At 40.2% G+C, this 15,005-nt stretch overlaps 2 protein-coding genes and 1 non-coding gene across 7 annotated transcripts; 2 read left to right on the forward strand and 1 right to left on the reverse strand.

Moving 5' to 3' along the window:
- Window positions 1-533: 533 nt before the first annotated feature.
- Window positions 534-1,833, forward strand: LOC128262426 (uncharacterized). Its single transcript, XM_052996678.1, has one exon. It carries the CDS (start codon window positions 604-606, stop codon window positions 1,291-1,293), a length of 690 nt encoding a protein of 229 aa, XP_052852638.1. The 5' UTR covers window positions 534-603; the 3' UTR covers window positions 1,294-1,833.
- Window positions 1,757-14,511, reverse strand: LOC128262413 (very long-chain-fatty-acid--CoA ligase bubblegum). 5 transcript variants are annotated; one of them, XM_052996655.1, is made up of 7 exons: window positions 14,251-14,511; window positions 13,996-14,192; window positions 5,670-5,917; window positions 5,230-5,575; window positions 4,126-4,625; window positions 2,412-3,003; window positions 1,757-2,352 (listed from the first exon to the last, which is right to left on the reverse strand). In XM_052996655.1, the coding sequence occupies exons 1-7, from the start codon at window positions 14,390-14,392 to the stop codon at window positions 2,029-2,031; spliced, it is 2,349 nt and encodes a 782-aa protein (XP_052852615.1). In that variant the 5' UTR covers window positions 14,393-14,511; the 3' UTR covers window positions 1,757-2,028. The 5 variants fall into 5 exon arrangements, with proteins under 5 accessions (XP_052852615.1, XP_052852613.1, XP_052852618.1 ...); XM_052996653.1 differs by having other exon boundaries at window positions 13,996-14,195; XM_052996658.1 differs by lacking the exons at window positions 13,996-14,192; window positions 14,251-14,511 and adding an exon at window positions 13,861-13,883.
- Trnaq-cug (transfer RNA glutamine (anticodon CUG)) lies at window positions 11,855-11,926 on the forward strand. Its single transcript has one exon. It is a non-coding gene; the product is annotated as a tRNA-Gln (tRNA).
- Window positions 14,512-15,005: the final 494 nt, after the last annotated feature.

The raw sequence follows: 15,005 nt of genomic DNA on the forward strand, positions 1-15,005 counted from the left end.
GCAGCCGATGCAAAAAGAAATAATAATAAGAGACCGACAGACTCACTTATCGTACGACTGAAGACTGCCAACGGCCCGAAGTGTAAGATGATGCACACCTAAAAAAACTCAATTATTATTGGACCTTTAAACAAATTTACAAATGCAGCATTTACACCTTTCAAGTCAAGGGGAGACTGAAAATCATTGTACCTTTAAAACAAATTTGGGTTTGTATATCTTAGGGCTGTTTTCTCGTCTTCTTCGTAAGTTGAAAATTACTTTCAAACTAAGAAAACCGTATGGAATTTAAGATTTCAAACACTTTTTTATCATAGCTTAAAGGCGAGAAAACAGACTTAGCATTTGGTTTAGTCATCAGGCATTGCCATTTTATAATTTACAATATATAATTTATTTTTACTGCATAACAGCACCCGAATAAAAAATTAAAAAATTTTTTTACTATTGTTTTTGGGCGCATTCTGGGTTTCGTATTTTTGCCGAGTGAACAATAACAAAAGAATCGTATTGGCTTTCACTTTAATCTCGGGCGGTTGCGTTTAGTGCACTTGCGGCTTCGTACGCACAATCTTCAGCCCAGCCCAAAGTGAGTCGCCATCAATGCAGCGCCAAGTGTTGTGCCCCGTTGTGGTTCTCGTCCTGTGGACGATGCAGCTGGAGGTGATTGGCATGGCCATCACCAACGGTCACTGCCAGAAGAACATCAGTGTCAAGTACCAGGTGCCGGTGGCCAAGAGCCGGATCGCCAGTCCGCTGAATGCCAGCCACCAAGCTGATTTGGACAGCTATGTGGTGTTCGAGGAGCGGGTGCGCTGGGACAGCATCCAGGTGTGCTGTCCGGGATACCGCACCATCCTGTTCGGCTTCTGCGAGCCTGTCTGCCGGGAGGCGTGTCCCGCCCACAGCTACTGTGCGGAACCGGAGCGCTGCCACTGCCAGCGGGGCTACGAGCCGTCGCACCACCACACCACCCACCGCCCCACTGGCCACCAGCTCGTGTGCCGGCCCATCTGCCAGGGCGGCTGTCCGGAGCACAGCCACTGTGTGGCCCACAACGAGTGCGAGTGCAGGCCGGGATTCAAGGACGCGAGCAGCTGGTTCAGCCTGAGCCTGCGCTGCGAGCGGGTGCAGTGCGGCCACGAGCAGCGATTCGATCCGGGACGACGGGCCTGTGTCCAGATCGAGATGAGCATGGAGGAGCTGATGCAGCGCGTCGCCGAGCGACTGGCCAAGGGTCTTGGGCCGGAGGCGGAAGCGGAAACGGAAGCCACCTCCGAACCGGAAACATAGGACTTAAGAGGGTGGAAACCATATATCATTACCCAATTTAAATCTCAAGTCCTAACCCATATTCCTAGTATCTAAATGCTTAATGCAGTAAAGTTGACAATGCTTGTTCTTTAAGTAATCTAAATCTAATTTGCAAACCAAAGCTCAAGTCCTAAACCATACTCCTTACATTTAAATGCTTAATAAAGTAAAATTTGCCAATTATAGCTCTATAAATACACAAATATTAAATATTTTGTTCGTCTCCAAATTTTGTTTTCATAAAAATTCACATATGAAATTAAATAAAATAAGTAAAATATATGTGTCTTAAAAGTTAGACAAGCTTGTGAGTCCCATATACTGGCCTGCAAAGAAGATTTTGGAAGTCGACTAAAATCTAAGCCTACCATATTTCTAATATAATCATTTCAGTTCTGAAAATACACATTTTTATTTGAGAAACTAAAGTCAAAATTCCCAGTTAGAAATCTAGTTACAAATTTATTGTTGTTCTTCAGACAATAAAAAACTTCGTTTTGTTCAGTTGGTACAACCAAATAGCATATACAAAATAAATCTTAGGTACTAATAAAAGATCTGTGGACCTAATCGGAGGCAAGCTACAATGTCTAAGTATAATATCCAACAGTTAACATCAGCCTATATCCAATCAAGAGTGGCACTCGAGTCGCTTGGAAGTCCGATAAATTCAAATTCACATTAAAGCTCAATTTCGATCTCCCAGAAAGGAGTCTAGGCGTAGAGTTTCTCGATCTCGTCGGCATACATCTTGGAGACGACATTGCGCTTGACCTTCAGGGTGGGGCCCAGTTCGCCGGTGGGAATGGAGAAGTCGTGCGGCAGAATGGTGAACTTCTGCACCTTCTGGGCGTTCGAAATCGATTGTTTGTTGGCCCGCTTGATGGCATCCTCGATGGACTTCCACACCTTGGGGCAGGGTCCTGCGGCCAGGATCTCCGAAACGGTCTTGTGCTCCACGCCCAGCGACTTAACCCACACGGAGGAATCGTGGCTCAGCTCGTCCAGAGGCTCACCCGAGTCCTTGTCCACTTCGGTCTGTCAAAAACAATTGATTGATTATGAACATGTAAAATTAACTCGATCCTCAAGCTTACCTTAATGGTGATCAGCACAGTGAGGTACTTGCGCTGTTCGCCCACCAAAAAGGCGTTTGAAATGGCATCCAGCTCCTTCTTGATGGTGTTCTCGATGTGCACGGGCGGAATGTTCTCTCCGCCGGCGGTGATGATGATCTCCTTGGACCGCCCAGTCAACGAGACATATCCCTTGTCATCCACATATCCCAAGTCACCGGAGTGCAGCCAGCAGTCGTCGTCCAGCGACTCCTCCGTTTTCTCCTTGTTGTCGATGTAGCCCATGAAGACATGGCGTCCTCGGATGCACAGCTCACCATGGCCATTGCTGTCCTTGTTGATGAACTTGGACTCGCAGCCGGGCAGCGTTTTGCCAATCGTGTTCAGGCCCACCGAATCGGGCAGGCAGATGGTGTGGCAGCCGGACGTCTCCGACATCCCAAAGGCATCCACAATTTTGAGGTCCAGGCTAAGGAAGTACTTTTTCGTCTCCGGCGACATGGGCGCTGCGGCACTGGCCAGGGTCAGTACCCGATCGAAGCCCAGGGCCTGCTTCACTTTGGACATGATGAGCGACTTGGCAATCTTGTACCGGAATCCCCCGGAGCTCTTACTGCAAGAAGTTGCGGGCAAAAAGTTTAATTAGCTTTCTTGACTGATGAGTTTTGTTGAAGGCTGGTATGCGGTACTGTAGGATGGGTGGTCTTAACGAATTAGGTGCACCTCAATAAACAAGGGTAGGCAACCTGATGGTGCAAGTGTAAATATGCAAAAATGAATGATATGCACACTGAGCAACATCTTCCTTTTTTTTATAATATTTTTGTGTATTTATTGCGTTTGACCTAGATTATACCATGAGAAAAATTGTAAATTTATACATGAGAGAGAGTAGTATCAACTAAAATCCTTTAAACTCTATTTACAAGAATAAATTGCCTACAAGATATTTAATGTCAAGGATACCATAAGTTTCCCCCGTTTCCTCCATATTTTCGTTAGGTTTTGTGAGCGCCTGATGGGTTTCGTAATGCCTCAATCGCTGCTCAAGTATTTGCACTTAACAGGACCTCCCCCTAGCTCTACGCCTGCACTCCGCGCCCCATTCATCTCGTTTTACTTAAGAGGACGTGCCCGCATGGCATGTTTGGTCCTGTTCCTGGTCCTGGTCCTGCTCCTCCTGCATTTTCTATTTGCTGGTAAATGCCAGCAGCAGCACAAGCAGTAAAAGCAACAGCGGGCGCTGGCTGCGTGTTCAACGTGACGTATGAGTAATGTTGTTGTCAGTGATTTTAGCTTAAACCAGAGCGAGGAGCGCAGCCGGCCCTGCTTGACTTGCATAATTTAGCGGGCACCGAAACACACGTACACGGAAAATAAAAATTAATCTACCCCAAATTTATTTACAGAATCTAAGAAATTGTTTGGTCAAAATAATCTAATATCTAATCAATATATTTTGATAATATATTGTAAACTTTTTCATATCAGTTTAGTAACCCTACTCTATAATATTTTCTCAGTGCACCTAAAGCCTGGCAGAGATTTAGCTCCACGGCTAGGAAGCTGGCCGAAAAGCAGGCTGAGCCATGAAAAATGCAGGAATGGGAGTTGGGAATGGAATTCTGTCGTTGCAGCCACTTTAACTGTGCATCCTTTTTGCATAATTTATGCGAACACAATGTCGGCGTTGAAGTATTTGGCAGTAGAGAAGGCCTCATCGGGGAATACTTACCCTTGACTCACCATGTAGTGCTTCAGCGTGATGCCCTTGGCCCAGCTGGCGATCATCTTCTTCAAGCTGCCATTGGAGCTGGCCACGGCCACCATCCGCTCCTGGAACTTCTCGTACACACGCGGCACGCCCATGAAGCGCGTGGGTCGCGCATCCTGCAGCGACTTCACCAGCGTTCCCTTCAGCGCATCCTTGTCGGCAAACCAAATGCAGCCGGCCACAAAGGCACAGGTGTAGATGTCGACCGTTTGGGCGGCCACGTGCGACAGCGGCAAGTAGGAGACGATCGACTCCGAGCCCACCACCACCCGGTCCATGGCCTTGACAATGCCGCGCACGTCGAAGGTGATGTTGTCGTGGGAGAGCATCACGCCCTTGGGCATGCCCACCGTGCCGGAGGTGTAGACCAGGCAGCAGCACTCATTGATCGCCACGTTCTCCAGCCGGGTCTTGTACTGCTCCTCCACGTCGCTCACGTTCATTGACTCAATCTCCGACCACTGAGGATGGCAAGGTAAATAAATAAAAATTTTTATGTGAAAATATATTAAACAGGAGTTAGAAGGTCATATGAATTCCAATTCTTAAAAGTCGGAAGTACACACTTTATAAGTCTAATAAGATTAAAACCCAATATATACATCATTTATAACACAATTAAATAGGCTAGTCCATTTTAAACATTACAAAATAAAATGTTTTGTTCAATTAAACCAAAAAATGAATGAGGTTAACAAAACGTTAATAAATTTCATCTTTGAAGAGAAGACCTCACTTGTTTTTTTAGATTTTGGCATTATTAAAATCCGAGTAGTAGTCAAAGTCTGAACAAAGTGTATTAGTACGTACTCTATTAAAATTATTTATGCCACAACTAAACTGGTAATTAGCTTTTATAGTTTGAAATCATATCAGGATAAACTGCTTTGTTCAATTTAAATTTATTTTGTTATTATACACTTCGAATAATATCAATAACATTTTTAGAAGTTTTTATATTCCTTAAGGGCGGCCGTAAGTTCTACTTAAAACACACTCTATTAAACTAATAACTAATAACTATATTGATGTAAGGAACGAAACTAATTTAAAGGAGCAACTCACCCTATAGTAGCCATCCTCCTTTTTGAGGTACGGAGCATATGGCTCCTGGATCTGGATGGCGGCCTTCAGGTTGGGCAGCTTGTCCCTGATCGCGTGGATCTTGTCCATCTGCTTGGCGTCATCGACGACCACGATCTGGGCATGGGAGCTCTCCAGGACATGGAGAACCGCATCGGCCGAGTTGGTGGTGTATATGCCAGCAATGATGCCGCGTGCGTGGATGGCGCCCATGGCCGAGTAGAACCACTCTGCGCAGTTGAAGGCCAACACGCCCACCGAGTGGTGCTCCTCCAGGCCGAGCTTGATGAACGCCTTGGCCACCTGGTGCACCTTCTCCTCGTATTGTCTAAGGGGGATGGGGTAATCCAGTTGGCGTTAAGTGAATCGGGCACAAATTGGCAATTGGCAAATTGGCCGGCAATTCGATTAGCGCTACTCACTTGTAGGTGACCGTGTAATAGCCGTTCTTGCCGTTCTTGGTGCGCAGGGCGGGATAGTCGCCGTAATTGTTGACAGTGCGCTTCAGAAGGCCAGGCACCGAGATGGGCTCCTCGGCCCCGATTCCCTCCTTGGCGAACCGAATCTTGACGGCATCCTGGCGGTTGGTGGTGCGATAGGCGTCCGCCTGCCTCAGGCGATTGGGGCCAGGACGATTGTAGAGCGCGTCGGTGGCGGACATTGTGATGGTCTGTAAAGAGGGGTTGCATAGTAGTATATTTTATTTAACAAGCTATGATGGAAAACCAAACCCAGAGTGTATTGGCCTTCATTTCACCTCAGTTGGCGTGACTATCACAGTTAATTTTATCATATTTGAGATAGACATTACAAATAAAATTATTATTGCCATTTATCAAGTGGCTGAATGCTTTCCAATTAAATTCTATTGTCTTCCCTTTGGCAGTTTAATATGAAAAGCTTTTGTTTTAAGTTTAAACATTTAATATATATATTTAATGTAATTCTGTGAGCCAAATCATTGTATTTACCACTAAGATTTATCCAGCTTTAAGTCCACCAGAATCATACGATCTGAGACTAAAGTACATACGTTTTGTTTTTTTTTTACCATTCTAGATAAGACTCACACTTTAGGTGGCCTATGTCAAGGCTTCCGTTAAAAAAGAGACCCCCTTATCGTGTACTTATAACTTTGCACCTGATTACAAGCAATGTCAAGGTGGCATAAATGTTTTTAAACAAATTCCACCATTCTGACGGGTCACGTCCTATGATTTTACCTTAATCATAAAAAAACAGATAGATTGGCTTATTAGAATTCCCATCTTTTTCCCGTATTATGGTATAACAACTTATCATGGTGTGGCCCTTATCAAATTTGGCATATCAGAAGTTGCTGCCTTTCGACAGTGGTAAGTTCTTTGAATCAGTTTTATTCTCGCGGTACAAAGGCCAAAAATCGTAATCTTGATATCTACAATAAGGTCTGCTTGTTTTACTTTCCAACGTTCCGTTTTTTATTAATCAATAAATTCTGGGCAACTAAGCATTGATAAGACCCAAAATTAGCAACGTTCTACAGGGAAATTAAGAATGAAAGAACCCAAAAGCTGACATAATAGTCAGCTGAGTCCAAAGGGTCAGCAAATACATAACCGGCTATGACTGGAGGAAAAGTATAGTTATTAGATATACTTTTTTAAGATTTTACCGAGCTTGGCTAGAAGATTGATTGGCATAGACAGCGTAAATGATTGGCAGTTAAATTAAGCTGTAAGTTTTGAGCTGATTCACATGGAAAGACCCCGAGGGCAAAGCATTATCAGGTTAATGGAAGTGCGACTTGCTTACTTTTTGGCAGATATGGGAGGTACCTACAGACATTAACATAGTTTACGTGAAAACCATAAATCGCAGGCAAATAAATAGCAGTCTGCTGATAACACTTAAAAGTGCTCTAAGTGGCGCACGCAAACGGAACATGAATTTTAATTTAATTTTTTGCCAAGTATTATAATTGCAGTACGGGAATATCTAACCATAAAATCAATTTCTTTGCAGTAAAATTTATTTAAAGCAATTATATAAAGTATGTACTAAAATATTTGAACCGGGAGAACTGCTTTATTTATTCACTTTTATTATTATGAATGCTCAGAAAAATGCTGTTTGCCTTATGTTATAATGGTTCATAGTGAGCTGAACGGGAATTTGGTGAAACATTGGGGCAACTATAAAAAACCGGCTTTTCGATAAGAGAGCGAACGCCGAGACATTTGTCATCGCGTGATGATCGGGGTGGAATTGGAAATGTTGGGCGCCCAAGACAGAACTACGCACTGAAAACATTTCACGCCGCTCGGAGAAATAGTGTATGAAAACAAAACTGATAATAGGCCACAGCTTCTAAAAATATTTGGCAAAAATTCGGCATTTCGCTCACCACACGAAAGACATTTCGAAAGTGAGTGCCGATGAGAAGAGAGTGATCCGAAAATGGAGCACTCACCCAATGTTCGACCATGATGTAAAAGAGGCTCGATCGAAGCCAAGGTGAAAAAGAAATTGGCGACTCGTGCGGCGAATTCAAATCGTTTCTGAGGGTGAGCGAAATCAGGCGATGACAATGAACCCACCGAAAAAGTGCACTGACCCACAAATTAGATTTAGACAATAGGAGTCTCACATGTTTCGCGGAAGTCACGAACTATCCAATCAAAAAGTTTCAATTGTTCTCTCTCTGGTTTTCTTACGGGTTTCTTTTCTTTTTTCCCTGGCAAACTTACATATTTAACTATTTTTGGTTTTGGTGAATTTTAGTGATATTATTTCTTCGTTCACGCAAATCGATTTCCGTCAACTTTTGGTACTCCCACTCTTTCGCTCGAGAGACGACAGAACACACACGACCGCAGGCAGCGAAGGCAAAGCGTGAACTGAACTGAACTGAACTGAACGCCGTTCAGGATCGGATGCTATTGAAAAATAGTGCCCTCCGATCGCTCTGCCGGCGCCGACGTCGACGCCCATGTCGATATGGGGTGCTACCTGGTACCCGCTTATCAGCAGCATGCGATCGGCGTGCTCGCTCACTCCAACTCAGCGCTAATACAACCACATCGTTGCGCATTGTTTTAACAATAATAACTGTTTAGGGTGTTATCACTGGGGAGTGGTGGGAACCTCCCAATGGATATAATAACACTTATCTCGGGATCCCTTTTGGCAGCTGCCAGTTACATAATCTTATGGGGGTCTCAATAGTATTCAGTATTTAATCTGCTACTATATTGTTGAAGAAAAAGGTTTTTTGGAATAAACTTAGTATTTAATCTTTAAAAAGAACAATTACAAAAAAATTGTTGTTATATAGGTTTTTGTTCAAGTTATTAGTGAGTAGTTTACATTTTTAATAACAAAACAAAAAAAAAACATTTTGTTGAAAACTTGTATCATGTTTGTTTATATGTTATAAATAACAAAAAATTAACAAAAACAAAATGAAAGGATCTCATTGTATATAACAAATTTCATGCATAAAATAATTCAAATATTACATTTTTTGTATAGACTGATATTTAATCAATACATATATGTAACAATCTCATCGATAACCTCCGAAATCTCAAGCTAATCATAGTATTAATGTAGCTACTACGCAATTAAACAACATAATGAAATTTCCTTCGTACATTTAATCATAAATCATTGTTTGAACTTGGAGGCTTGTCAAGCCTCCAAGACTTTACTAAACAAACAAAAAGGAAAAAAAAGAATTCTTACCTGTGCAACCATTTTTCAATAAGTTGTATCAGTTCTATTCCTTAAAATCCTGTTATATACAGCGTCGCAACTAAATTTAGCTTTCACGGATAGCTTTCCTTATAAATATATTTTTAAACCTTACAGGTGTTCATCTGAATACGGACTGCTTAAGAACTGCAAAGTCAAGCTCTTTTATGCCAATGTGGAGCAAGATAACTGGCATTCCGGGAATGTCAAATAGATAAATAGAAATAAATTAATTAAAAGTGAGGAACAGCTAATCCGAAATGATTTTAGAAAAGTAGGCTGTGAATAACAAGATTATAATAGCCAAATGATTCAGAAAAACTTACCAAATATTCAGTTAATAAGTCAAGGGCTTAATAAATGCTGATATCGGTACCTCGTCAACAAATATGAGGGCTATATAAACAAAAGGGAGATTCGCCTATCGATTTGCGCTTTTACTGTTGCCAATGGTTCTTTGGCTTTCGGGTGGTATTTTTCGGGTTTGTCATAACTCTTATCGAAGTACACAAGCTGGAAAACATTTTATGATCTGATAAACACGGAACACTTGACCAATGGAAGGCCATTAAACTGCTGCCTCTAATACTAAACTAGTATATATAAAGCGGCAATTCCCTTTTAAATTTATGCCACATCCGTGGACGCAGTTCCAGCTGTCCAACGGTTCAACTTCAGTGGAATTTATTTTTTCCAGTCACGGTTCCAATACAATGCTGATTATCCCATGGTCCTATCTGGAACCGATTAGATAGTATAGCGCCCGGCTGGTATAAATCACAGCTTACCAGGATCTCCCTGATTAAAATGCCTGTAGCCTGTCCGTCTATCTGCACTTAAATCTCTGCCAGTTAATCGCCACCGTGCATTTCCCTATAATCTACGTACACTCGATTACGCGAAGCTTGTACTCCCATATCGATTATATAAAAATTGTGCTGTTAAGTGCAGCCTTATCGCCTACACGCTAACGCAACATGCGATAACATTTCTGAATTATTTTTAAAACATTCTTTGGGCGAGCTCTGGGAAAAATGAGCCGAAAATATTTGGTTCTTGTTATCAGCCATCCAAAGCGTGTCCAAAAATTCGTACTGGCTTTCACCTGTGGGTCATCACATTTCCCAAGTCGTTGATAATACTCAATAATACCCCCTAAAATACCAATATATTTTAATGCATTGCATTTTTGTTGCTAGATGCCTGTTTGTTTCTCAACTTTAAAAAAGACTTGCTGCTTAAAAATAAGAAATTGATTTATAAAATCTAATTTCATCCCATATCCATTTTTCTCAAGTAATTAAATCTTGAACAGTGGAACAGCATCCATAACTCACTATTGGAATATTATGAACTTTAAATAAAGACTCGTAGATTACTTATTGAGCAGACTGTAAAAGCTTGCTTAAAGCTTTATACTATAACGAAGATTGCAACCACTGGAAAACCTTACACGGCTCTGTACAAAATGTAAAATATGTAAAATACAAAAGCGAAAGTAAGCTTTTGAAATCATAGATGAATATAAACGAATTTATATTTAATTAACTTAATTAACTTATAGTAATTAATATTTAATTTATATTTATTGGAATCTAAGTTCATACAGTCTTAAACCGTATAATACCGATATGCCTGGAATGAATATCCAGAAGGAATTAAACATTTTATCGAGAAAGTCTATCGCTTATTGAAAGTTATCGATAGTATTGCTTGTGCTATCGATTGGGTTGTCAAAACTAACATACAATTGCCGTAGAAAACAAATTAAATCAGTTGCATCCAGAGTTTAACTGGTAATGGCAATTGGATTGGGAAATGCCGTTTAGTCAGACAAGAGTCGAGCATAAAGCGAGCATCTATCATTGAACTGTCTCTCGGATTTTATTCCCGATTATATGGCAACATAACCCGACGACGAGCTCTGATTTCGATGTCATGTTAATGAGATTGTCATCATCAAAGTTGGCATCGAATTACGTTCGCCTGAGCTGCACAAAGTTCCACTTATTTACCTCCATCGACGCCCACACTAAACGCATGCAAATGATGTGATAATAATGTCGCTGTGGGAAAGGGAATCGAGGAGATGTCTTCCTCTACGGACATATATGTACAATGAGGGTTTATTTAAAAACAACACTTAAGCCCATTTAAACAAGAGGTAAGCAAAGCAATGAACGTGTCCGGGCATTGCAGCAAGTCCTGTTGGTGGAAAGGGTTCTTTGGAGAGGGATATAACGGTCGGGTTGGCATTACAAGTGTTTGGCTAATTAGCTCCGTTTAATTGTGCGACACCAGCACAAAGACAGAGTCGCCAGCCAAGTCAGACAAACGAATGTGAACTGCACATAATTGACTTGACACGCCCCCAAAAATACCAAACAAAGAAACTTAAAATATGTTTAGGAGGAGAAAAATAACATTAGTTCTGCTCGAATTATTCCCGCTTTTGTTTGTGATCAATATTGTCTTTCTATAAGGAATATTTATATAATATAAGAACTTTGTTTGGAAATATATACAGTTTTTATTAATTTAATTTGATGTATGAATTTGTATTATCCATATTGAGCTTCTTAAAAACTTTTATATTTTCTAAAAGAAAAGTACGATTATAAAATGTATAAAAATATTTGAATTCATAGTGTATTATTTAATTTTCGTATGTTGTTTTGCTCTCAATAGTTTCTTTAAATTATAAATATGTTAGTAAACAAAAATATCCATATTTTAAAACGTATTAATGCTTTTTTATATTTATATCTGATTTTCGTGTATATCAACGCGAAAAGGCTATAAAAGCTCTTAAATTTGGTTCGCCTGAACCATCCCTGTTTCAGGGGTGAAACTTTTTGTGAGGCTTTCACCTGGTTCTATGGTGTAATGGTTAGCACTTTGGACTCTGAATCCAGCGATCCGAGTTCAAATCTCGGTAGAACCTAGTGTTTTTTTTTTGTTTGCCAATTTTTTTTATTGCTTTTAATTCATTTGAAATAGTGGGCTTGGAAAATCATTGGTTACCGCTTGCAATCGTACAATTGAACGGAAAAATCAGGAACGGCATTCTCTGGCCACTGAGTTTTCTGCTTCAATTTAACATCCAGGCTTCAACGTAAAATCAAACAAACCAAACGAATCGCAGACAGCTGCATTTGCATATGTATGAGGGCTTGTCTGCGCTTCGGTTTCAGTTACAGCTTCTGTTATTTCCTTTTAGCTTTAACTGCACCGAATAGTTTTCGGGTCTCCAATAAAACGGCATTGGCCATAAAAAGGGGCAACTCATTTCGCGCTGAAAGATACGAAATGCCTGAGAGCCAAACAATTGAAAATGTGAAGCTCTTTCATTAGCCTCTTTGGCTGCCAACTTTGGCCCCAACAACATTGTTTTGAATAATTTGTCAGCTTTAAGTTTTTTGGGCAACATGGAAGGCATCTCTGGCACACAGTGTAATAGAGGCTACCAGGAGACTGGGCAACTACTTGACTTTAGCCGACACTAAGCTGGCCATTATGAGTGTTTAACCAGCAGCACAGTCGCCACTAAGTTTGTATCTCTGGGAAGCAGTTAAAGCGAGTGAAAAACTGGCGTTGAATAAGAATGGGAAACTTATGTGGTAGTGATAAAGGTAACAGACGTTATACTGAGTTTTTAATGCTTTCAATAAGTTTATATATATTAAAGAAATAAATAATATTTGGTAAGATTTTATATGATTTAAATCTTAATACATTAATTAAAAAACATACTTTATTCAATAAATATGAAATGGTCTTTCTATACATTCTGCATTTATTGGCATGCAAATAAATTTCTATTTTTACCTACTCAGTCTTCCGCCAATTTTGCCACAGTCGACCTTTGACCTAGGGTTCAATATTAACAGTGCCCCTACAAAGGAAACGAGGCATCAAATACTGGATGCTAATAATAGAACTCAGAGGAAACCTTAATCAATAATCGATATTTGACAAATTGCGTAACAATTGCTACAGCGCTTGGCTTTAATTTCATACCTCGAGTGTCGCCCTGTCAAGAGTTAATTAATTGGATTGGGTAAACTGGAGAGCTGGCCACTCGACCAGCAGCACAGCCAGTCCATCCACTCCTCTTTCCCTCGTGTTCACTTGTCAAATTTCAATAATTTAGCTCATTGGCTGTCCCAGACAAACTGAAGCTGTCGGCGATAAGCCAGACAAGCAACAAAGACGAACATTTTACAGCAGATTTTCTTAACCCCTTTGGTGAACTTGTTTGGCAGATAGAACACAAGGGGAGGGGGGGTTCGGGCCAGTTAGGTGGAAAACTGTTAACGTTAAACTAAACGAGATACGTCTCGTGGCGTTTATTTAATGCGCTTCGCTGACTCTCTCCCACATAAAAATTCACCGAAAATTTTGTTTGATTGCATTTAATGTGGCGAGGTGGGATTGTTATGGCTTTCCTACCCATTCGCGCTTTCCGGATGATGCAATGAGAAGTGAGCATTCGCGGTGTCCATCAAAGCCAGAATAGGTCTAACATCACATGGTTTATTAAATTTAATCTCTAATGTTTTAGAGCCACACTCGCACTTGACGACTGAATTGATTTATAGCTTTCAAGAGAATATATTGATTATTTTAGTTAAGTAGATAGTTGAATTCCCCCTTTTTGGGGGATGTGACTTTTTAGTCAAACATGTTCTTAAATTTAATATTATGCAATTCGGTTTTTATTTCATAAATTATAAAAAAAAATTGGTGCTTGGAATTTTTAAAGATGCACTTCTTTTTATCTTTTCCTATTAATAACTGTAAGTATACAAATATAAAAATCGTAGTGCTTATGAAAAAACCGCCTTAATGTCTCATGGATATATTGAGGATGTATACCTAATGCAAGCTCCTGGGAGCAATTAACATTTCCTCCACGACTACCGACTTGATTATTGCAAATATGGCGAACATCAAGTTGCTGATTTGCTCAATTGGTCCCTGCTGGAAAAGCGTTAAGAAGAATTGACCCACCGTTTGGGAAGGCCGTTTATCCTCTTGGGAAACTTCCGCCATCTGTAACTTTGGCTCAAAGATTTTTCTTATGATAAGTCGCATGCGTTCAATCTTACTGCTCTGATTATCTTCGAAAGTGTAAAGCATTTCGATTGGGTTTTTGGAATTTTTTGCCAAATTTCTTCCAGAGCTTTCGGCCAACTTGTTTTCTTCCCCTTCTGGTAAAGGAAAATTTCAAATTTATCTACAATTAAAATATTTAAATATGCTTACTGTATTTTTTAACATAGCCTAGCCAGTCCTTTTTACTTTGATCTCCCATACTTATTAGGAGGCCTTTGAGAGACTCGGTGTATTTATCCCGCTCCTGGCCAGCACACATTGCTTCTTTTTTGAGTATTACGCAATTGTTCATAATAAATATTTTATTTCAAAACATGCACTTATAGACTTGATAAAAATGTAGAAAAAAAAACTGCCAATTTTTTTTTACAGATACTACTTAAAATTTTGAAAGACTTTGTAGCCTTTTGATTATGAATGATATACAGCTCCACCGCATGACATTTTATTCTACCCCTACTCGATTCAGGATAACTAGTCTTATCTTTTTCAGTTTTTTTGCCAAGAGCTGTCGCATTCAACTTTGACCAAGCACGTTTGGCTTTTTTTTCAGACATGAAGGCAACTTGGCCATTTACTTTGCATAAAGAAAACATTTTGCTGCAGGTTTCCTCGCACAACAATTGCCTTTCATCTGTTCACTTTGGTTAAGTCAAATATTCTTTCTTTCTTATTTTTGAATTGATAAATAGCGCCGATAAAGAATTATGAAGCGTATCTACAAAACAAATATGCGGATTGACCGAAAAAACGAGCCAATATACAATAACAAAAAACTCAATATAACAATTTTCATAAAAAATGAATGATGCAATTTTTCGCTGTGGCCGCTTTTAAGTGCTTGTAAGTGAATGCACATGTATGAATAAATATTTGTTGGAGTTTTTGGTACGAAAACTTTTATT

This window comes from Drosophila gunungcola, unplaced genomic scaffold, assembly GCF_025200985.1.
Source record: "Drosophila gunungcola strain Sukarami unplaced genomic scaffold, Dgunungcola_SK_2 000001F, whole genome shotgun sequence".
In the NCBI taxonomy this organism is placed as follows: Eukaryota; Metazoa; Arthropoda; class Insecta; order Diptera; family Drosophilidae; genus Drosophila; species Drosophila gunungcola.

Excerpts from the sequence above, each read along its gene's own strand:
- LOC128262426 (XM_052996678.1), top strand. The coding sequence starts at position 604 with ATGCAGCGCCAAGTGTTGTGCCCCGTTGTGGTTCTCGTCCTGTGGACG.
- LOC128262413 (XM_052996653.1), bottom strand. The coding sequence starts at position 14,392 with ATGAACAATTGCGTAATACTCAAAAAAGAAGCAATGTGTGCTGGCCAG. Across the intron at positions 5,576-5,669 it reads TATTACACGGTCACCTACAA|ACAATACGAGGAGAAGGTGC; the intron begins GTGAGTAGCGCT and ends CATCCCCCTTAG. Across the intron at positions 2,353-2,411 it reads CTGTGCTGATCACCATTAAG|ACCGAAGTGGACAAGGACTC; the intron begins GTAAGCTTGAGG and ends TGTTTTTGACAG.